Genomic DNA, 23,850 nt, shown 5'->3' on the forward strand with positions numbered 1-23,850 from the left:
CAATCTGTTTCCCTGACTGGGTGGCAACCTCAGTGTTTTGACATGTTCTGAGGTAGAGGAGCCAAGAGGAAGTAGAATACCCAATCATTTATCCCAGGACAGGTTAGGGAAAATATATAATTCCTATATCACATACTGTAATATCAAAATATATAATTGTCATGTGTATTCTGATTTTTTGTTTTATACAAACTAAATATAATTCTGAGAAACAATCAGACAGAAAATCAAACTGTAGTGAAACAATATGCAGATTTAATGATTACAAAAAAAAGGGAATCAACATTCACTACACTAGTGAATGAATGCTGGCCAACTGTAGTGGCCATAATAATAACTTTATGAAATACGTTGTTATACAAACTTTTCAAGAGGAAGGCAGGGGGGGGGCTCAGGTAGCAATGAGATTACAGGCTTTAAATGAGAAGTAAGGCTCGATATTTCACCATGTTTAGTTTCTCAGAAGAAGGGGAAGACAGAAGGGGGGGAGGGGGGGTGATACGAGTGTACTCTAAGCTGGGATGGATAATTACTCTTAATGTCAAAGTCTTCCTCTGTCCTTCCCCCCAAAAAACACAAATAAAAGGGAAAAAAAGAAGACGCTTCTCGAGGGAGAACAGGCTGTTAGCCACTTCAAGTAGAGGGATTTCCCAGTGTCCAGTGCTGTGGTTGGGTACGGGTTGCGAGGGCCCGAGGCGGATGGTTACATCAGGGAGCAGGACGTCCTGCCCTGGGGGGCTCCCCCCTCCATTTTCTCCGCTTCCAGGATGGTCCTCTTGAACACCTCCACCGCCGTCTGACTCACACAGGAAACAGGAAAGAAATTATGCCATAAAGACAACAGGAGTGTGCAGACTGATGTTTTCTCTGCTCTGTGCTTAATAGGTAGATTAAATGGTGATGGTGAAATGTGTTCAGTTCACACCAGCAAATCTAAAAGAAAACCAAACATTGACAGATGAATTGTGGCTGCTGGGAAAGAAGGAAGGTTGAAACACTGGACTATTTGATACAAACATTATTTTGATATCATTAGCAGCATGTGTCAGCAGGTAGCCTGGCGGATAGGAGCGTTGGGCCAGTAACCGAAAGGTTGCTGGATCGAATCCTTGAGATGACAAGGTAAAAATCTGTAGTTCTGCCCTTGAGCAAGGCAGTTAAACCCACTGTTCTCCAGGCGCCGAAGACGTGGATGTTGATTAAGGCAGCCCTCCGCACCTCTCTGATTCAGAGGGGTTGGGATAAATGCGGAAGACACATTTCAGTTGAATCCATTGAGTTGTACAACGGACTAGGTATCTCCTTTCCAATGGATCTAACATGCCTCCTTTGGAAAATTGGGGAAATAGCAATTATGTTGAATGATGCATTCAGACCATATCCTTTAAAAAACTTCAAAAAACAAATACAACAGTCGGTTACTTCTTTGGTTATCATACATATTGATCTGAAGCAGGACACCTCGAGTCACTATTTGCACTCTGCCTACAACAAAACCACTGTAACCTTGAAAAGACTATGGAGACATTCTGCAACAGCCTTGAAGTATCCGTCAAAATAATATTTTTTTCTGCAACAATAGGAAACCTTTATGGTCTTCTTCAGCAGCAGGGCCTATTCCTGAGAAGGAGAGGAACATTTCTTAGAAGAGGTGTGTGCACACATCTCCATCAAAGTAGAGAATGAGAAATTCAATAAGAAGCTCTCCCTCTCTCTGGAGCCCAGACTGCTGTCCTCAGCATCCCCAGAAAAGGCCTCTCCTCCTGGGGACCGAGATCAAAACGACACCCTGGTCTGGAGTACTCACAGCACAGAAATGGGGTCTGATCAATGTCTACCCCCCTATTCCCCTGCCTAGCTTTGTCCACCCTACCCAGGAATGACAAGGATGAGAACTGATTAAAGAGAGATTGATGAGCGGAGAATGATGAACAAAGCTGTAGGTATTACACTTTGGCAAACTATCTTCCATGTTGGCACCAAATGTTTCTTCCTTTACATTACTCTCACTGTATGTATTCAAACTAGACTGTAATAGCCTTGGAACATTCGGTGCCAAGATGGCACCCATTACAATACTACAGTAGATGTCAAACTCCATCTAACCGATGGCTCTGGGAGTGAATGTCCAGTCATCACCTGGTTCTCTTTTGCAGAGGACTCCATGAATGCTGCGTTCCACGAGTCAGCCAGTGCTTTGCCTTCTTCACAACTGATTACACTGAGGAGAGAGGGGGAAACAACACATCATAGTGACTACAATTAGCTTGTGACAGCAGTACAGCCCATACACACAGTTCCTGATTGTACTGAGGGGAACAGAATAATAAAGTGAACACCATTTGTTTGGAACGCTACAGTATAACCACATGTGATAGTGTTCAAATCCAATGAGAGCCTCACAGGAGGGTAAAGGCTCTAATGACGAAACTGAGCTGTTTTCACTATGGGGGGATTCCGATCGGAGTCAAGCACGTGTAAATGGAACTGAGCTGTTTTCACTATGGAGGGATTCAGACCAGAGTCAAGCACGTGTAAATGGAACTGAGCTGTTTTCACTATGGGGGGATTCAGACCAGAGTCAAGCACGTGTAAATGGAACTGAGCTGTTTTCACTATGGAGGGATTCAGACCAGAGTCAAGCACGTGTAAATGGAACTGAGCTGTTTTCACTATGGGGGATTCAGACCAGAGTCAAGCACGTGTAAATGGAACTGAGCTGTTTTCACTATGGGGGATTCAGACCGGAGTCAAGCACGTGTAAATGGAACTGAGCTGTTTTCACTATGGGGGATTCAGACCAGAGTCAAGCACGTGTAAATGGAACTGCTGTTTTCACTATGGGGGATTCCGACCTGGAGTCAAGCACGCGTAAATGGAACTGAGCTGTTTTCACTATGGGGGATTCAGACCAGAGTCAAGCACGTGTAAATGGAACTGAGCTGTTTCACTATGGAGGGATTCAGACCAGAGTCAAGCACGTGTAAATGGAACTGAGCTGTTTTCACTATGGAGGGATTCAGACCGGAGTCAAACACGTGTAAATGGAACTGAGCTGTTTTCACTATGGGGGATTCAGACCAGAGTCAAGCACGTGTAAATGGAACTGAGCTGTTTCACTATGGAGGGATTCAGACCAGAGTCAAGCACGTGTAAATGGAACTGAGCTGTTTTCACTATGGAGGGATTCAGACCAGAGTCAAGCACGTGTAAATGGAACTGAGCTGTTTTCACTATGGGGGGATTCAGACCAGAGTCAAGCACGTGTAAATGGAACTGAGCTGTTTTCACTATGGGGGGATTCCGATCGGAGTCAAGCACGTGTAAATGGAACTGAGCTGTTTTCACTATGGGGGGGATTCAGACCAGAGTCAAGCACGTGTAAATGGAACTGAGCTGTTTCACTATGGGGGGGATTCAGACCAGAGTCAAGCACGTGTAAATGGAACTGAGCTGTTTTCACTATGGGGGGATTCCGATCGGAGTCAAGCACGTGTAAATGGAACTGAGCTGTTTTCACTATGGGGGGATTCAGACCAGAGTCAAGCACGTGTAAATGGAACTGAGCTGTTTTCACTATGGGGGATTCAGACCAGAGTCAAGCACGTGTAAATGGAACTGAGCTGTTTTCACTATGGGGGGATTCAGACCAGAGTCAAGCACGTGTAAATGGAACTGAGCTGTTTTCACTATGGGGGGATTCAGACCAGAGTCAAGCACGTGTAAATGGAACTGAGCTGTTTTCACTATGGGGGGATTCAGACCAGAGTCAAGCACGTGTAAATGGAACTGAGCTGTTTTCACTATGGGGGGATTCAGACCAGAGTCAAGCACGTGTAAATGGAACTGAGCTGTTTTCACTATGGGGGGATTCAGACCAGAGTCAAGCACGTGTAAATGGAACTGAGCTGTTTTCACTATGGGGGATTCAGACCAGAGTCAAGCACGTGTAAATGGAACTGAGCTGTTTTCACTATGGGGGATTCAGACCAGAGTCAAGCACGTGTAAATGGAACTGAGCTGTTTTCACTATGGGGGGATTCAGACCAGAGTCAAGCACGTGTAAATGGAACTGAGCTGTTTTCACTATGGGGGATTCAGACCAGAGTCAAGCACGTGTAAATGGAACTGCTGTTTTCACTATGGGGGGGATTCAGACCAGAGTCAAGCACGTGTAAATGGAACTGAGCTGTTTTCACTATGGGGGGGATTCAGACCAGAGTCAAGCACGTGTAAATGGAACTGAGCTGTTTCACTATGGGGGATTCAGACCAGAGTCAAGCACGTGTAAATGGAACTGAGCTGTTTTCACTATGGGGGGATTCAGACCAGAGTCAAGCACGTGTAAATGGAACTGCTGTTTTCACTATGGGGGGGATTCAGACCAGAGTCAAGCACGTGTAAATGGAACTGAGCTGTTTTCACTATGGGGGGGATTCAGACCAGAGTCAAGCACGTGTAAATGGAACTGAGCTGTTTTCACTATGGGGGGGATTCAGACCAGAGTCAAGCATGTGTAAATGGAACGCAATTCCCTTTTTATGCACTTTTCTCTCTACGCATATTCTGACCTTGAACTTAAGCATGAGAATAGCATGCTATTCACACTGGCAAAGCGCACGCCCCCGCAAGGTGGGGGGGGGGGACCAGCAAGCTTTGGGGGCCCCGCAGATAGCATATGAACACGTCATAAGTTATGAAATAAATGTTTTGAATTACAGGAAAGTAGCTTTAAAACTGAAAAAATGTTGTACATTTTGCCAATGTGTAGAAAAGCAGGACATTCGGGACAATCCTTGTCTGGCAGGGAAACACTTTTTATAGTTTTTTTTGTGTGCATTATTTGAGCTCAAACGTTACATTTAGGGCAATTTTATAAGAAAAAATATTTGTTTTGGGGAATTTTCAACAAAAAAAAATACTCATGCTCCGGAGCAATGGATCCCAATTTCAAACTCTCCAAAAAAGGGTTTAAAATTCTAAAAACTTGTAATAATGGATATCAACTGAATAACTACCTAGTTTCTTGCAATAGCCTTCTGAATGTTAAACAATATTTCTCTCAAAACTGTGATTCCTAAAAGATGTGTCCGAAGATCCGTGAGATGTGTTTTAAAATAATTTACCATATTTTACAAAATGTTTGTATTTAACTTGTATTTTTAGAGGCAAAAACATGTCAGTTTTAATTATCTGTCGACAATTCTGCCAGTGGCTTGTCAACTCTAATGCTTTGTTAATACACTGTTCTGCAACATATGCTTAAACAATGGAACAATTTTCTGTGCAAGACCAAAGGGATGTTTGCTGTAAAAATGTCAATATGTCCTAAATCTAGAAAATAAGGTCAAAATGCTAACAGAATTAGCCCTGAAGCATTCAATAGTGCGAGAAAACAAAACAATACAATACATTGAGATTTGCATTACATATTTGAATAATATCTTGTTAGAATTAAACAATCAAGGCCTTTAAACACTTTTTGGACAATCATTGTAACACTAAATGGCTTTTATGGTGTCTGACGGAGTTGACATGAATCCAGTTATTTGCATTTTATGAATAAAAAATGTAATAATGTAACAATGTTGTTCCTTCACATGGTGTGATAGCTGATACTTTGGTCTTTCAAAATATACATTTCAAATGTTGTTAATATTGGGGCAGCCTAGTGGTTAGAGTGTTGGATTAGGAACCGAAAGGTTACAAGTTCAAATCCCCGAGCTGACAAGGTACAAATCTGTCGTTCTGCCCCTGAACAGGCAGTTAACCCACTGTTCCTAGACCGTCATTGAAAATAAGAAGTTGTTCTTAACTGACTTGCCTAGTTAAATAAAGGTAAAATATTAAGACAAATATTTGTGGAAATAAAGTTGAAATTGTCCCGTGATTCAAGAAACCCTGAACTCTAAAACAGCATATACAGGCTAAATATGTAAAACAAAATGACATTAGCTATAATACTGCGCTATTCACCCACTATTGGTTTGGGGTGGAGGTCAAATAAATGAAGGTGTGTCTACAGATACGGCGTACAAGTATTCTGACCTTGACTTAATTCCCTCACAATTCCACTACCTTTCATTGCGAGGAAACCATGAATAAGGTTGAGTGGAAAAAGCTACTTTCTTTTATCAGGACAGAAATAACAGCATGCTCTATATACTGTAAATTACAAATCGATAAGAGCTAGGTAAATTAGTAATCCATTTGGAGAAGGGGAATTTAAAGACACATGGCAATTGTTTTATAGGATTTTCCATTATGATCCCTGGAGATGAATGTGAAATCAGACATATTGAAAATCATATCAACATGACATGTATCGGGGCCCCTTTTTCACAGTGAAGCTATAAGTAAGTTGTGCCGTTATTCTGAATTTTAGCCACCGTCAGTAATACCCACATACATATATAACAACTGTCCCTTTAATGTTACATTTCCTTACATTTGTAGCCTACATTTTGCATTATTACATTCAGTTCTGTTTACCTTGCTTTCCATACGTCCGTATAGTTGTTCCTGAGGGTCTCTGGCATTAGTGGATCATAGTCTAATGTTATACAATAATTAGTCATTTGGGACATGTAGCCTATTTGAATCATTATGGAACTCAGACCACACGAAGCAGGTTAAACCTGGAGCACGGTGCACAACGACTGGACAGTTGTCATACACTTCCATGATTAGGGTAGATTTAGAGGACTATTGTTCAACCCCTATTGTACACTTTAAAAAAACATATTAATGGATTGAACTTCATCAGTCAAATAGAGGGTGTCTTGTCCTGCTCCTGTATTCATCCCAGTCATCAGTCTAATAGAGGTTGTCTTGTCCTGCTCCTGTATTCATCCCAGTCATCAGTCTAATAGAGGGTGTCTTGTCCTGCTCCTGTATTCATCCCAGTCTAATAGAGGGTGTCTTGTCCTGCTCCTGTATTCATCCCAGTCATCAGTCTAATAGAGGGTGTCTTGTCCTGCTCCTGTATTCATCCCAGTCATCAGTCTAATAGAGGGTGTCTTGTCCTGCTCCTGTATTCATCCCAGTCATCAGTCTAATAGAGGTTGTATTGTCCTGCTCCTGTATTCATCCCAGTCATCAGTCTAATAGAGGGTGTCTTGTCCTGCTCCTGAAATCTGTATTCATCCCAGTCATCAGTCTAATAGAGGGCATCTTGTCCTGCTCCTGTATTCATCCCAGTCATCAGTCTAATAGAGGGTGTCTTGTCCTGCTCCTGTATTCATCCCAGTCATCAGTCTAATAGAGGGTGTCTTGTCCTGCTCCTGTATTCATCCCAGTCATCAGTCTAATAGAGGGTGTCTTGTCCTGCTCCTGTATTCATCCCAGTCATCAGTCTAATAGAGGGTGTCTTGTCCTGCTCCTGTATTCATCCCAGTCATCAGTCTAATAGAGGGTGTCTTGTCCTGCTCCTGTATTCATCCCAGTCATCAGTCTAATAGAGGTTGTCTTGTCCTGCTCCTGTATTCATCCCAGTCATCAGTCTAATAGAGGGCGTCTTGTCCTGCTCCTGTATTCATCCCAGTCCTCAGTCTAATAGAGGGTGTCTTGTCCTGCTCCTGTATTCATCCCAGTCATCAGTCTAGAGGGTGTCTTGTCCTGCTCCTGTATTCATCCCAGTCATCAGTCTAATAGAGGGTGTCTTGTCCTGCTCCTGTATTCATCCCAGTCTAATAGAGGTTGTCTTGTCCTGCTCCTGTATTCATCCCAGTCATCAGTCTAATAGAGGGTGTCTTGTCCTGCTCCTGTATTCATCCCAGTCATCAGTCTAATAGAGGGCGTCTTGTCCTGCTCCTGTATTCATCCCAGTCATCAGTCTAATAGAGGTTGTCTTGTCCTGCTCCTGTATTCATCCCAGTCATCAGTCTAATAGAGGGTGTCTTGTCCTGCTCCTGTATTCATCCCAGTCATCAGTCTAATAGAGGGTGTCTTGTCCTGCTCCTGTATTCATCCCAGTCATCAGTCTAATAGAGGGTGTCTTGTCCTGCTCCTGTATTCATCCCAGTCATCAGTCTAATAGAGGTTGTCTTGTCCTGCTCCTGTATTCATCCCAGTCATCAGTCTAATAGAGGGCGTCTTGTCCTGCTCCTGTATTCATCCCAGTCATCAGTCTAATAGAGGGTGTCTTGTCCTGCTCCTGTATTCATCCCAGTCATCAGTCTAATAGAGGGTGTCTTGTCCTGCTCCTGTATTCATCAGTCTAATAGAGGTTGTATTGTCCTGCTCCTGTATTCATCCCAGTCATCAGTCTAATAGAGGGCGTCTTGTCCTGCTCCTGTATTCATCCCAGTCATCAGTCTAATAGAGGGTGTCTTGTCCTGCTCCTGTATTTATCCCAGTCATCAGTCTAATAGAGGGTGTCTTGTCCTGCTCCTGTATTCATCCCAGTCATCAGTCTAATACAGGGCGTCTTGTCCTGCTCCTGTATTCATCCCAGTCATCAGCAACAGAGGTCTGACATTGTCCTGCTCGTAATTACAATTATAATTTAAGTCATCAGTCTAAAAAAATAATATAGGTTGTCTTGTCCTGCTCCTGTATTCATCAGTCTAATAGAGGTATGTCTTGTCCTGCTATATATATTGTTGACAGTCGTCAGCCTAATGGTGTAAGGGAATGTTTTTCCCTGTGTGGTTTCCTGGGTTTTCATCCCAGTCATCAGGTGTCTAAAATAACTATGGTAGGTTGTCTTGTCCTGCTCCTGCATTCGGTGTCCCAGTAAAACAACAATGTCACAATAGGTCTAAATATATATCATGCTGTGTTATGACCATATTATAACAGGTTATGTATGACAAGTTGTCAGCTGTCTGACTGTTATGACCATATTATAACAGGTTATCAGTTGTGTCAGCTGTCATACTGTGGGCTGAGTGTTGTACCTATTCCTACACTTTCCATCCTAAAAGTCAAAATCAGTATTATTAAATCTACATGAGACGTCTTGTCATATATTAGATGACTCTTTCATTCATCCCAGTCATCAGTCTAATAGAGGTTGTCTTGTCGAGAAAATGTAATTCATCCCAGTCATCAGGGATGGCCTTAGATAAAGGTCCTGTCTTTTCCTGAAAACTCCTGAGAAAATATTCATCCCAGTGGGTTTCAGTGTTTGAATTAAATTGTGCAGAGCTCACAGCTACAAAGTCTCATCCCATGATAAGAGCACCCTAGTCGTAAGAAAGGTGTCTTTTCCTATGTCTGAATTGGGCCCTATCAGTCACAGAGTGTCTTGTCCTGCTATGTATTCAACACCCCAGTCCCAGTCTGTTTGTCTTATAGCCAACTCCTATGGCTGCAGCTGTATTCATCCCAGTCATCATTGTCTAATAGAGTTGTAATTCACCGTCCTTCAAACACATTTAGCATCTCTGGCTTCCCAGTCATCAGTCTAAAAAGGCTCATAAATCCATGTAATATCCTGACCTTCACAATAAATCCATGATTTACTTTAGACAGTTCTAAAGAAGCATGATATGAAGAAAATGTGTCTTTTCCTGCTCCTGTTTTTATTCATCCCAGTCATCAGTCTAATACAGGGTGTTTTGTTTGTAATCATTGTAAGGCTGCATCAGTCTAATATGAGACTAATGATGATTTGAAAAAGTGTCTTGCATCCTGCTCCTGTATTCATCCCAGTCATCAGTCTAATAGTCTCTGTCTTGTCCTGCGCCTGTATTCATCCCCTTTGTCTGTCAGTCTAAAACATGCTTTTCTTGTCCAGAGTGCTGTATTCATCCCAGTCATGCAGTCTAAAGAGGGCGTCTTGTCCTGCTCTCCTCACGTATTCATCCCAGTCATCAGATAGACAGGGTGTCTTGTCCGAGGTGCATCCTGAAGATATTGGAAGAAATCCCAGTCATCAGTCAAAAGAGTAGTTGTCTTGTCCAAAAGCACTAGCCTGTATTCATCCCCAGTCAAAAATCATTCTATTCTTTGTGAGAACAAAAGATGTCAAACATATTCCTGGGACAGTCCTGTATTAGATCCCAAATTAGTACAACCAGTAACATCAAAAAACTGTTTTATGCAATGGGTCACCAGCTCAGAACTGTTTAAAATTAAACATTAGGCCCAGTCATCAGTGCTAATAGCACAAGGGTGTCTTGTCACAAATGTCCATTAGCAGGAATTCACCAGTCAAAAGTCTAAAAGCAATAATGCATGTAATGCTTTTCTTGTCCTGCATTTTTATTTTTATTATCTTCCCAGTCTTGAAACTCAGTCTATGTATGCCAGTCAGGGGTCTTGTCCTCCTGTATTCATCCCAGTCTTCATTTTAAAAAGTTATTTGTCTGTGATACAAACCTTATTCATCAGGCCAGTAGGCTACACGAGGTGTCTGAATATGATGAGAAAAAGGTTAAAAAAATAGACATTGTTTCTTGCCTTACGCTGTATTCATCATTCAAAGTGATATGTCTTGTCCTCACACTAATCTTGATTTATTCATCTTTACCTAAATAATCATATGTTTAAAATATGTTTTGATTTAGAATGGACCATTATCATGCACCTGTATGTATTCATCCCAGTCATCTATGCACTTAAATAGTGATTGGAGGATACATTTCCCAGTGTTGTTTTTTTCTTCATGCCAGCCAGGTCACTCCTGTTGTAAATATAAGCAACTAAATTAGAGAGTTGTCTTGTCCTGCTCCTGATATTCATCCCAGTCATCAGTCTAATAGACTATAGAAATGTTGTGCAACATGAGCTCTCATGAAGTGTTTGATTAGATTTTCAAATACATTTGTATTGATGTCAATGATTAGAAGGACAATTGTCTTGTACCAGGCTGTTAGCAAGTTTGTAGGCTTCGGCCAGTCAGTGTCAGTCTTGGAGAAACCTCTTGTGACTGGTCCTGTATTCATCCCAGTCATCAGTCTAAAGGGTAATCAGGTTATTTATATGTAACTGAAAAGACAGTCATCACAATACTAAGATAACATCCCCTTTTCCTGCTCCTGATCTTAACTCATCCCAGTCAGCCAGCCCAAAGCTAATAGAGGGGTGTCTTGTCCATCCACTCCTGTGATTTCATCCCAGCCTCTAATTGATTCTTGTCCTGCCGGTTCTCGCCCAGAGCATTCATTTAACTGTCAGACAGGGAGAAGAGAGATGGGTTGTCTTGATCAGTAATGCCTGATTACTTTAGTCCTAACACAGTCTATACAGTGGCTGTGTGTCTGGGTTGGTGTTCAATGGACAGTTCACAACCTCTCCACACTGAGAAGAATATGAATAATCTCAATGCTGCATACATCATCTCAATGGGGTCAGGGTGTCTTGTCCTGCTGGGGCCCTGTATTCATCCCAGTCACTGGGGCCAGTCTAATACAGGGCCAGTCTTGTCCTGCTGGGGCCTGTATTCACTGGGGCCCAGTCATCACCTCAATGGGGCCAGGTGTGTCTTGTCCTGCTCCTGCATTCATGGGGCCAGAGTACATCACCTCAATGGGGCCAGCGTTGTCTTGTCCTGGGGCCAGCTGTACATTCATCCCAGCCATCAGTACATCACCTATGGGGCCAGGTGTGTCTTGTCCTGCCCTGTATTCATCCCAGTCATCAGGCCAGCGTGTGTCTTGTCACTGGGGCCAGCGTGTGTCACGCCTCAATGGGGCCAGCGTGTGTACATCCCTCAATGGGGCCAGAGTGTGTACATCACCTCAATGGGGCCAGAGTGTGTACATCACCTCATGGGGCCCAGTCATCACCTCAATGGGGCCAGAGTGTGTCTTGTCACTGGGGCCAGATGTACTCACCCCAGTCACTGGGGCCAGAGTGTGTCATCACCTCCTGGGGCCTCCTGTACATTCATCCCAGTCATCTCACTGGGGCCAGAGGGTGTCTTGTCCTGCAATGGGGCCTGTGTACATCCCTCAATGGGGCCAGGGTGTACTTGTCCAGCTCCTGTATTCACTGGGGCCAGAGTCATCACCTCACTGGGGCCAGCGTGTGTACATCACCTCACTGGGGCCAGCGTGTGTACATCACCTCACTGGGGCCAGCGTGTACATCACCTCACTGGGGCCAGTCCTGAGTGTATGAGTACATCACCTCAATGGGGCCTGCTGTGTACATCACCTCAATGGGGCCAGAGTGTACATCACCTCAATGGGGCCAGAGTGTGTACATCACCTCAATGGGGCCTAGACTGTCTTCCTATGGGGCCAGAACATCACTAATGGGGCCTGTCTTCCTATACCACAGTGTGTACATCACTCACTGGGGCCACTGTCTTACATCACCTCAATGGGGCCAGACTGTCTTCCTCACTACCCAGTGTGTACATCACCTCAATGACTGTCTTGTATGAGGAAGGGAATGGCAGACAAATTTCCTACTTTAGACTGTCTTCCTGTTTATTCTGGGAATGACTAGAGGAACTAGGAAAGAGGAACAGAAACTAGGAAAGATGTATAGCTATGAGTGAGTGACCCAGGCTGGCAGTGTGTACTACAATACTACAGGCCTGGTAAGAGACAGAAGACAGTGTGTAGTATATTATACAGGCCTGGTAAGAGACAACATACAGTGTGTACTACTACTGGTAAGAGACTGTAGACAATAACTACTATTGCTACACTGTCTTCCTATACCTACAACTACTACGAGACTGTCTTCCTGTAACTACAACTACTACTAGACTGTCTTCCTATACCTACAACTACTACTAGACTGTCTTCCTATAACTACTAGACTGTCTTCCTATACCTACAACTACTACTAGACTGTCTTCCTGTAACTACAACTACTACTAGACTGTCTTCCTATACCTACAACTACTACTAGACTGTCTTCCTATAACTACTAGACTGTCTTCCTATACCTACAACTACTACTAGACTGTCTTCCTATACCTACAACTACTACTAGACTGTCTTCCTATACCTACAACTACTACTAGACTGTCTTCCTATAACTACTACTAGACTGTCTTCCTATACCCACAACTACAACTAGACTGTCTTCCTATAACTACAACTACACTGTCTTCCAATAACCACCACCACTCCACTTTCCTCCCATACTTTCTACATTCTCATGTTAAGAATTAGGCCTGACTGATTGACCCAGGCATGCAGCAGACTGACCTGACCCTGCCTTCTCAAAAACAGAGCCTGAGCCAAAGACAGCTTAGAGCAGACTGGACTACTGTTTACCAGCTAGTGTCAATGTGCCAACAGGCCAGTAGTCTAGTTTAGTGGAGTCAGGACAACCAGGGAATGGCACTGAGTGGGAGATGGATTTCCAGAGAGATCGTTCAAGATTGACTGCAAAATTTGACATCTATCCATGCCTTCAAAACAGGCTACTAGGGGCAACAGTGGCGCTATTACCACCAAGTAGTCTTGGGTTTTTCCAGGACCTTGTGTATAAGGGTTGTGGATAAGTGTAATCTCATGACTCTGGATCTGAAGGGTAAGTGTTCGACCCCAGTCATGGATACTGTTTTTTCTTTTAAAAAATGTACCCTATCCAAAACTTTAACCCTTACCTTAACCATTCAGAATGAGTGACTAAACTTAACCCTTACCTTAACCATTCAGAATGAGTGACTAAACTTAACCCTTACCTTAACCATTCAGAATGAGTGACTAAACTTAACCCTTACCTTAACCATTCAGAATGAGTGACTAAACTTAACCCTTAACTTCAAAATTTGACATTTGGAGAAATGGAATGCTAGAGCAGGAGAAACAAAAACACAGAAATTTGACGTTTGGAGAATGTGGTTATACATCTACTTCTGCAGTGAGACAGAGCTTGTTGCTATTTCGTCCTCCGTGCAAAAGATGTAAGATGTGGAGCCGTGTATGGCAGGCCCATAAAATGACAGGACATCAAGTCGTAAAGGTTTATTCCAGCCCCGCACCCTCTGCTGAACCAATGTACTTTCTCTCCACTCGGTGAGACCATAACAGGTCTCCACAGAGTCAAACATAACGACAAGACAGAACAGTAAATCCCTGTTAAATCTAATTTAAGAAAATGAAAACTGTCTACTGGGAAGACTAGCTGTGTGTGTGTGTGTGTGTGTGTGTGTGTGTGTGTGTGTCATACCGTTCCATGTGAAGATCTTTCTTGTTCCCCACCAACATGATGGGTACTCTGCAGAAGACAAAGTCCTGTCAGTCAAATGAATCAGTGAAACACTGTGTATATATATATATATATATATATTGAAACATTGTCAGATAGCGGATCAGTCTACTTACTGTACTTTACCCACCATATCCAATAATTTTTCGTGGATAACTTTTATTACTTCAAAACTACAAAAGAAATTTAAAAAAAGGTCATTCAATCTTTTATGATCAGTCCAAATAAAAATAAAGCATTTAAAGCATTAAATAACACTCCTACTAGACACAAGAACAGAGTCAACAGAACATTACGAAATCTATTCTCAAAGAAATCATCTTAATGGTTTAACAGTTGAATAGTTAACAATTGGGTCTAGAAATGTGTGTAAAAATGCTTACTTGTACTTAAATGCATTCTTAAATGGGTGTAAAGCTTGACATTTTCTAGGTCGGACAATGTTAAATCTGCAACATGTTGATGTCCAGCATATCAAATGGCTTCATTCTCTGTCCCCGGCACCTCCAGTCTGTGTGTGTGGGCGCGTGTGTGTGCGAATAAGCAGCAACACCATCTGAGAGCTAAGTGGGTGCTGATCCATCCACATCTTCACAATAACAATAATAAGAAGGATAAATTAAACCACTGCCTTTTATCACCTACATAGATTTTTAATAGGGGCCTCATCAAAAGATAATCATTTGCTCATTAAATGTGTTACATTGGTATGGATTTGGAGAGGGCTGATGGGAGGCATAACCTACCATGATTACATTGACAAACGTTGCCTAACGACCAGACTGGGACAAAATCAGGGCTTGAACCATTGCTTGAAATCGATACGATATAAGCTTTGATACGAGAAGAAACCTCCCTCAAATAAGAACCATCAATACTACTGTACTCAATGTGCCATTTCAATACTACTGTACTCAATGTGCCATTTCAATACTACTGTACTCAATGTGCCATTTCAATACTACTGTACTCAATGTGCCATTTCAATACTACTGTACTCAATGTGCCATTTCAATACTACTGTACTCAATGTGCCATTTCAATACTACTGTACTCAATGTGCCATTTCAATACTACTGTACTTAATGTGCCATTTCAATACTACTGTACTTAATGTGCCATTTCAATACTACTGTACTTAATGTGCCATTTCAATACTACTGTACTTAATGTGCCATTTCAATACTACTGTACTTAATGTGCCATTTCAATACTACTGTACTTAATGTGCCATTTCAATACTACTGTACTTAATGTGCCATTTCAATACTACTGTACTTAATGTGCCATTTCAATACTACTGTACTCAATGTGCCATTTCAATACTACTGTACTTAATGTGCCATTTCAATACTACTGTACTTAATGTGCCATTTCAATACTACTGTACTTAATGTGCCATTTCAATACTACTGTACTCAATGTGCCATTTCAATACTACTGTACTTAATGTGCCATTTCAATACTACTGTACTTAATGTGCCATTTCAATACTACTGTACTTAATGTGCCATTTCAATACTACTGTACTTAATGTGCCATTTCAATACTACTGTACTCAATGTGCCATTTCAATACTACTGTACTTAATGTGCCATTTCAATACTACTGTACTTAATGTGCCATTTCAATACTACTGTACTTAATGTGCCATTTCAATACTACTGTACTTAATGTGCCATTTCAATACTACTGTACTTAATGTGCCATTTCAATACTACTGTACTTAATGTGCCATTTCAATACTACTGTACTTAATGTGCCATTTCAATACTACTGTACTTAATGTGCCATTTCAATACTACTGTACTTAATGTGCCATTTCAATACTACTGTACTCAATGTGCCATTTCAATACTACTGTACTTAATGTGCCATTTCAATACTACTGTACTTAATGTGCCATTTCAATACTACTGTACTCAATGTGCCATTTCAATACTACTGTACTCAATGTGCCATTTCAATACTACTGTACTTAATGTGCCATTTCAATACTACTGTACTTAACAATGTGCCATTTCAATACTACTGTACTCAATGTGCCATTTCAATACTACTGTACTCAATGTGCCATTTCAATACTACTGTACTTAATGTGCCATTTCAATACTACTGTACTTAATGTGCCATTTCAATACTACTGTACTTAATGTGCCATTTCAATACTACTGTACTTAACAAAGTGCTATTTGTTTGCTTGTTAGATGCCTTTCCAACATCTAGTTGAGGAATGTTGTTCCATCAGTGTCATAGTGTACTGTAGAGGCCTATATAACTCAACCCAATGTAGCAGGCGTATAATAAATCCCTTAGTGTCTTAGCTTTTTTTCTGGCCTTGAGGAGAAAAAGTAGAGGGGGAGGTTCTCTTCTGCACTGTTGAACCAATCCAGTAAATGTGGAGGAGGAGTTAAGATGGGGAGTCGCCTTGTTAACGTCCAAAAGGAGAATTGAGTCACAGGCTCTCTTTCAATTTCCTCTGAAAATCAGATGCATCTGTTTTTTTTAACCCGGCCGAGGGTGAGCTAGATCTGACGCAGGGTTTGAGACTCAATATAAAATGACGAACGTTGAGTCCCAATCTGGTCAGTAGAAATGCATGTAAATCAATGGGGATATTAACTAAATTTGACATCATTAACTGGCCAGCAGGAAGCCATGACAGGATGGGGTTAGGAACAGATTTCTCCAGGCAACGTCTCCCTAGGCCCGCTCCCATGGCATCTTACATAAGTCTCTGGGGCACACACACACACAGCATCCTAGGCTCCAGTACAATAGTCTTACACAGGACAAAGCATTTGCTACAGTATGAATCCTGTTGAAATTGTCTAGAAATGTATGGAGGAATTACAGGAGAGAAAATGCAGTAGTAGAGTTGTCAGGAAGCCCTTGAAAAAGAGACTCTGGGTCTTAATGAGCTTTTCCTGGTTAAATAAAATATGACTTTAAGTTTGGTCAACGCTCTGCAGTCAGGAGAACTTCTGTACTTGTTCATTCTCGTATTAACAGTGAGAGTGAGAAGCTGACAGAGAGACACAGACAAAGAGAGAGAGAGACAGAGAGAGAGACTGGAGGGGGAAATCAATAATTTCCAGGCCCAGGGACATGTACTAGTCTGTGGCGACCTAAATGCCAGAACCGGACAAGAACCTGATACCCTCAGCACACAGGGGGACAAACACCTGCCTGCAGGTGACAGCATTCCCTCCCACATATGCCCCCCTAGACACAACTATGACAACATAACCAACAAAAACGGGTCACAACTCCTGCAGCTCTGTCGCACACTGGGTATGTACATAGTCAATGGTAGGCTTCGAGGGGACTCCGATGGTAGGTACACCTACCTATAGCTCATCTCTTGGCAGTAGTACTGTAGACTACTTTATCACTGACCTCAACCCAGAGTCTCTCAGAGCGTTCACAGTCAGCCCACTGACACCCCTATCAGACCAAATCAAAATCGCAGTCTACTTGAACAGAGCAATACTCAATCATGAGGCATCAAAGCCAAAGGAACTGAGTGAAATGCTATAGATGGAAGGAATGCAGTTTGGAAACCTACCAAAAAACAATTAGGCAACAACAAATTCAATCCCTTTTAGACAATTTCCTGGGTAAAACATTCCACTGTAATAGTGAAGGTGTAAACTTGGCAGTAGAAAATCTTAACAGTATATTTGACCTCTCAGCTTCCCTATCAAATCTAAAAATCTCAAATAGAAAACTGAAGAAAAAGAACAAATGACAAATGGTTTGATGAAGAATGCAAAAACCTAAGAAAGAAATAGAGAAACCTGTCCAACCAAAAACATAGACCCGGAAAACCTGAGTCTACACCTTCACTATGGTGAATCACTAAAACAATACAGAAATACACTACTGAAAAAGAAGGAACAGCACATCAGACATGAGCTCAATGTAATTGCAGAATCCATAGACTAACCACTTCTGGGAACATTGGAAAACACTAAGCAAACAACAACACAAATAATTATCTATCCAAAATGGAGATGGGTAAACCACTTCTCCAATCTTTTTGGCTCTATAACAAAGAGCAAAAACATATACACTGCTCAAAAAAATAAAGGGAACACTAAAATGACACATCCTACATCTGAATGAATGAAATCATCTTATTAAATACTTTTTTCTTTACATAGTTAAATGTGCTGACAAAATCACACAAATTATCAATGGGAATCAAATGTATCAACCCATGAAGGTCTGGATTTGGAGTCGCACTCAAAATTAAAGTGGAAAACCACACTACAGACTGATCCAACTTTGATGTAATGTCCTTAAAACAAGTCAAAATGAGGCTCAGTAGTGTGTGTGGCCTCCACGTGCCTGTATGACCTCCCTAGGACGCCTGGGAATGCTCCTTATGGGGTGGCGGATCCTGAGGGATCTCCTCCCAGACCTGGACTAAAGCATCCGCCAACTCCTGGACAGTCTGTGGTGCAACGTGGCGTTTGTGGATGGAGCGAGACATGATGTCCCAGATGTGCTCAATTGGATGCAGGTCTGGGGAACGGGCGGGCCAGTCCATAGCATCAATGCCTTCCTCTTGCAGGAACTGCTGACACACTCCAGCCACATGAGGTCTTGCATTCGGAGGAACCCAGGGCCAACCGCACCAGCATATGGTCTCACAAGGGGTCTGAGGATCTCATCTCGGTACCTAATGGCAGTCAGGCTACCTCTGGTAAGCACATGGAGGGTTGTGCAGCCCCCCAAAAAAATGCCACCCCACACCATGAATGACCCGCCGCCAAACCGGTCATGCTGGAGGATGTTGCAGGCAGCAGAACGTTCTTCACGGCGTCTCCAGACTCTGTCACGTCTGTCACATGTGCTCAGTGTGGACCTGCTTTCATCTGTGTAGAGCACAGTGCGCCAGTGGCGAATTAGCCAATCTTGGTGTTCCTGGCAAATGCCAAATGTCCTGCACGGTGTTGGGCTGTAAGCACAACTCCCACCTGTGGATATTGGGTCCTCATACCACCCTCATGGAGTCTGTTTCTGACCGTTTGAGCAGACACATGCACATTTGTGGCCTGCTGGAGGTCCTTTTGCATGGCTCTGGCAGTGTTCCTCCTGCTCCTCCTTGCACAAAGGCGGAGGTAGCGGTCCTGCTGCTGGGTTGTGCCCTCTTACGGCCTCCTCCACGTCTCCTGATGTACTGGCCTGTCTCCTGGTAGCGCCTCCATGCTCTGGACACCACCCTGACAGACACAACAAACCTTCTTGTCACAGCTCACATTGATGTGCCTTCCTGGATGAGCTGCACTAACTGAGCCACTTGTGTGGGTTGTAGACTCCGTCTCATGCTACCACTAGAGTGAAAGCACCGCCAGCATTCAAAAGTGACCAAAACATCAGCCAGGAAGCATAGGAACTGAGAGGTGGTCTGTGGTCACCACCTGCAGAACCACTCCTTTATTGGGGGTGTCTTGCTAATTGCCTATAATTTCCACCTGTTGTCTATTCCATTTGCACAACAGCATGTGAAATGTATTTTCAATCAGTGTTGCTTCCTAAGTGGACAGTTTGATTTCACAGAAGTGTGATTGACTTAGTTACATTGTGTTGTTTAAGTGTTCCCTTTATTTTTTTGAGCAGTGTACATGATCAAATACAAATCTTAGAATCAACTATTAAAGACTACCAGAATCCACTGGATTCTCCTATTACCTTGAATGAGTTACAGGACAAAATAAAAACTCTCCAACCCAAAAAGGCCTGTGGTGTTGATGGTATCCTTAATGAAGTGATCAAATATACAGACAACAAATTCCAATTGGCTATAGTAAAACTCTTTAACATCATCCTTAGCTCTGGCATCTTCCCCAATATTTGGAACCAAGGACTGATCACCCCAATCCACAAAAGTAGAGACAAATTTGACCCCAATAACTACCGTGGAATATGCGTCAACAGTAACCGTGGGAAAATCCTCTGCATTATCAATAACAGCAGACTTGTACATTTCCGCAATGAAAACAATATACTGAGCAAATGTCAAATTGGCTTTTTACCAAATTACCGTACAACAGACCACGTATTCACCCTGCACGCCCTAATTGACAAATAAACAAACCAAAACAAAGGCAAAGTCTTCTCATGCTTTGTTGATTTCAAAAAAGCCTTCGACTCAATTTGGCATGAGGGTCTGCTATACAAATTGATGGAAAGTGGTGTTGGGGGTAAAGCATACGACATTATAAAATCAATGTACACAAACAAAAAGTGTGCGGTTAAAATTGGCAAAAAACACACAAATTCCTTCACACAGGGTCGTGGGGTGAGACAGGGATGCAGCTTAAGCCCCACCCTCTTCAACATATATATCAACGGATTGGCGTGGGCACTAGAAAAGTCTGCAGCACCCGGCCTCACCCTACTAGAATCCGAAGTCAAATGTCTACTGTTTGCTGCTGATGTGGTGCTTCTGTCACCAACCAAGGAGGGCCTACAGCAGCACCTAGATCTTTTGCACAGATTCTGTCAGACCTGGGCCCTGACAGCAAATCTCAGTAAGACCAAAATAATTATGTTCCAAAAAAGGTACAATCGCCATGACCACAAATACAAATTCCATCTAGACACTGTTGCCCTAGAGCACACAAAAAAACTATACAATACCTTGGCCTAAACATCAGCGCCACAGGTAACATACATATACATATATATACATTGGGAATTAAGGACTCATAACCCCAATCTTTAAGAAAGGAGACAAATTTGACCCTAACAATTACAGAGGTATTTGTGTGAACAGTAACCTGGGGTAGGTTTTCTGTAGTATTATAAATGTAAGAGTTCTACTCTTCCTTAATAAGCACAATGTCTTGAGTAAAAGCCCAATTGGATTTATACCAAAACATTGCACGACTGATCATATTTACACCCTACACACCCTGATAATAAACATGTCCACCAAAATATACGCTTGCTTTATCGACTTCCAAAAAGCATTTGATTCTATTTGGCATACAGTACTGTTCTACAAAGTTATTGAAAGTGGTGTAGGTGGTAAAACATATGACATAATTAAATCAATGTATTCTGGGAATATGTGCAGCATTAAAATTGGCAAGAAAAGAACATAATTCTTTAACCAGGGGCAGGGCCTTCGCCAAGGTTGCAAGCTGAGCCCTGCACTCTTCAATATTTACATCAACAAATTGGCCACTATTCTAGAAAAATCCTCAGCCCCTGATGTTAGTCTCCACAATTCAGAGGTTAAATGCCTACTCTTCGCAGATGACCTATGCCTGCTGTTACCCACAGAACATGGCCAACAGCAGAGCCTAGACCTGCTAGAGCAGTACTGCCAGGCCTGAGCCCTGGCAGTAAAACCCAAAAATACCAAATTAATGATTTTCCAGAGAAGATCCAGATCTCATGGAATTAGGCTCTTGCTCAAAGCCAAAATGCTGAGCCTGGGCTATATCTTTAGAAAACACAATGCATGCTATTTCACCATCACATTAGGCTAATTTCAAAACTGGATATATTCAAGAAACAGAGCATAGCTCAAATGCAGGTAAAATTGGTACTAGGCTACTATTTCTGGCCTTTTAGACAATTCCATAATATTGACGTGGCAGAATAGCAACCTTCTAAAATTACTGCATTTCCGATATTCACTCAGGTAGAAAACAGAAAGTGGATTTTAGTCAATAAAAAAAAAAATCTTCAAATCAATAAGGGATTCTCGCTGCATTCACAAACAACAGTGTTTAACCTGGAGCAGTAGCACAACACAGGATATATTACGCTATAGGACTACTATCATTAGATATTCCCACTAGTGTTAGAGTACTCACTACAGAGGCCTTGCTCCTATAAAGTCCTTATATATGACAGAGAGAGAGAGAAAGAGAGTGAGTGTGTAATTGAGAGATGGATGGAGTGAGGAAAGAGAGTAGGATGGAGAGGAAGCCAGTGAGACGGGAGAGGTGGTGAGGATAAGAGAGAAGAGGCGAGGGAGGAGAGAGATAGATGGAATGATTTGATCTCCAGCTGACATGGCGGCAAGCTAGAAACGACCATCTCTGATTCATATATTTCAGCTACCTCTAATACTGCAACATACAGAAGAAGCCCTGTTCCATACAATAGCATACAGATAGAAATGTGAAAGATCAAAGGCACTATTTGTAATTTAATATTCACCAAAATAACATACTACACGTCTTCCCTATCAAACGTGACTAGATCTTTAATTTCAAACTTGCAGAGGCACAAAATAATGAGATTTTCATTGAGAACGTATTGATTTGGCAGGTGTTCGAGCTCACTTTGAATTATAATAGCTGCAATGGTTTATTCATGCCTTTTATAAGAGAGAGAGGGAGAGAGAGGAGAGCTACCAGATAGATTCAAAGAAACCTTAAGCGACGAGATCACTCAGGGATAAGCAACGAAGCTTTAGCAGCAGTATGAAGGGGAGGGCGGAGCTTACCTACCTTTTATTTGACGTGACAGAATACACCAAAATGTATCCGTTGATATCTATGGAGTAGGTCTGTGGGAAAATGGAGTATTCATCCTGCCAGAGAGAAAGAAGCCTTTTGTGGAAGGATTTGTCAAACATCAGAGAGAGAGAGAATGTCTACCCTACGATGGGAAAAATGAGGAACTGTAGCTACTGTGAAATGAGGCTGAATAAGGATGTCAATTGAGATCTAATCTACACCTGGTCTAATCTACACTGCCCCTGGTCTAATCTACAATTGGTCTAATCTACACTGCCCCTGGTCTAATCTACAACTGGTCTAATCTACACGGCCCCTGGTCCAGTCTACACTGCCCCTGGTCCAATCTACATGGCCCCTGGTCCAATCTACACGGCCCCTGGTCTAATCTACAATTGGTCTAATCTACACTGCCCCTGGTCTAATCTACAACTGGTCTAATCTACACGGCCCCTGGTCCAGTCTACACTGCCCCTGGTCCAATCTACACTGCCCCTGGTCCAATCTACACTACACCAGGTATTAAAAATATTTTATGTTGGCTCTCACAGAGTGGCCCACTGGCAGTCTGACCACAACATTCTGATGTGTGAGAAGTCTCTCCACTGGTAAGAGGGACACACCTGTCCAGCTGTGTCCACCAACTGCAGGTGGTACTCCTGACCATTCACTGTGATCATCTTTGTAAACGCTGAGGAGAGAGAGAGAGAGAGAAAGGAAGTCTAAAGTTGTGTTTACACTAGCAGTCATTCTGATCTTTTGGTCACCAATTGATCTTTTGACCAATCAGATAAACTCTTTTGCTGTGTATTGGGCTGCCTGTGTAAATGCAGCCTTAGAGTTCCTAAGTGATTCTACCCACATACAGTTCTGTCAGAGGTATTATAAAATAACATAGAATTAGCAAGACATGTAGGAGACACAAATAACGTCTCATTCATTACAAATAAGAAGGCCATTTCTCCACATCGCTTTGATGAGCCCATGACAAATCATGGTGAAGCAGAGAGAGAAGTAGGGCAACATGTTGATGTAGTGCTGAGATCATAAACAGTGAAAGTGACGTGTTTAAATCAACTAGAACAGGCAGGACTGAGACACATTCTGATTGGGCTGTGACTCTGGATGACTGGAACTGAACTTCCTGCCTGCCGACTGCCCAACAGACTACAGGCTACTCCCAACAGGCTACTCCCTCCGAGCTCATGGGCAAGACCACATGTACACCACTTTCTTC

The 23,850-nt window shown here is 42.4% G+C and overlaps 1 protein-coding gene across 2 annotated transcripts in view; it reads right to left on the reverse strand.

Annotated features, from left to right (window-relative positions):
• Positions 1 to 233: 233 nt before the first annotated feature.
• Positions 234 to 23,850, reverse strand: part of LOC118397906 (GTP-binding protein Rheb) — a 46,260-nt gene continuing 22,643 nt past the window's right edge. For both annotated transcript variants that reach the window (XM_052483780.1, XM_052483779.1), the window contains 6 exons: positions 23,237 to 23,304; positions 22,605 to 22,687; positions 14,241 to 14,297; positions 14,086 to 14,133; positions 2,140 to 2,221; positions 234 to 796 (listed from right to left, as the gene is read on the reverse strand). In XM_052483780.1, the coding sequence (XP_052339740.1) occupies positions 704 to 796; positions 2,140 to 2,221; positions 14,086 to 14,133; positions 14,241 to 14,297; positions 22,605 to 22,687; positions 23,237 to 23,304 (431 nt within the window). In that variant the 3' untranslated portion in view covers positions 234 to 703. The remainder of the gene's footprint in view (positions 797 to 2,139; positions 2,222 to 14,085; positions 14,134 to 14,240; positions 14,298 to 22,604; positions 22,688 to 23,236; positions 23,305 to 23,850) is intronic.

Source organism: Oncorhynchus keta, chromosome 28 (assembly GCF_023373465.1).
Source record: "Oncorhynchus keta strain PuntledgeMale-10-30-2019 chromosome 28, Oket_V2, whole genome shotgun sequence".
NCBI lineage: Eukaryota > Metazoa > Chordata > Actinopteri > Salmoniformes > Salmonidae > Oncorhynchus > Oncorhynchus keta.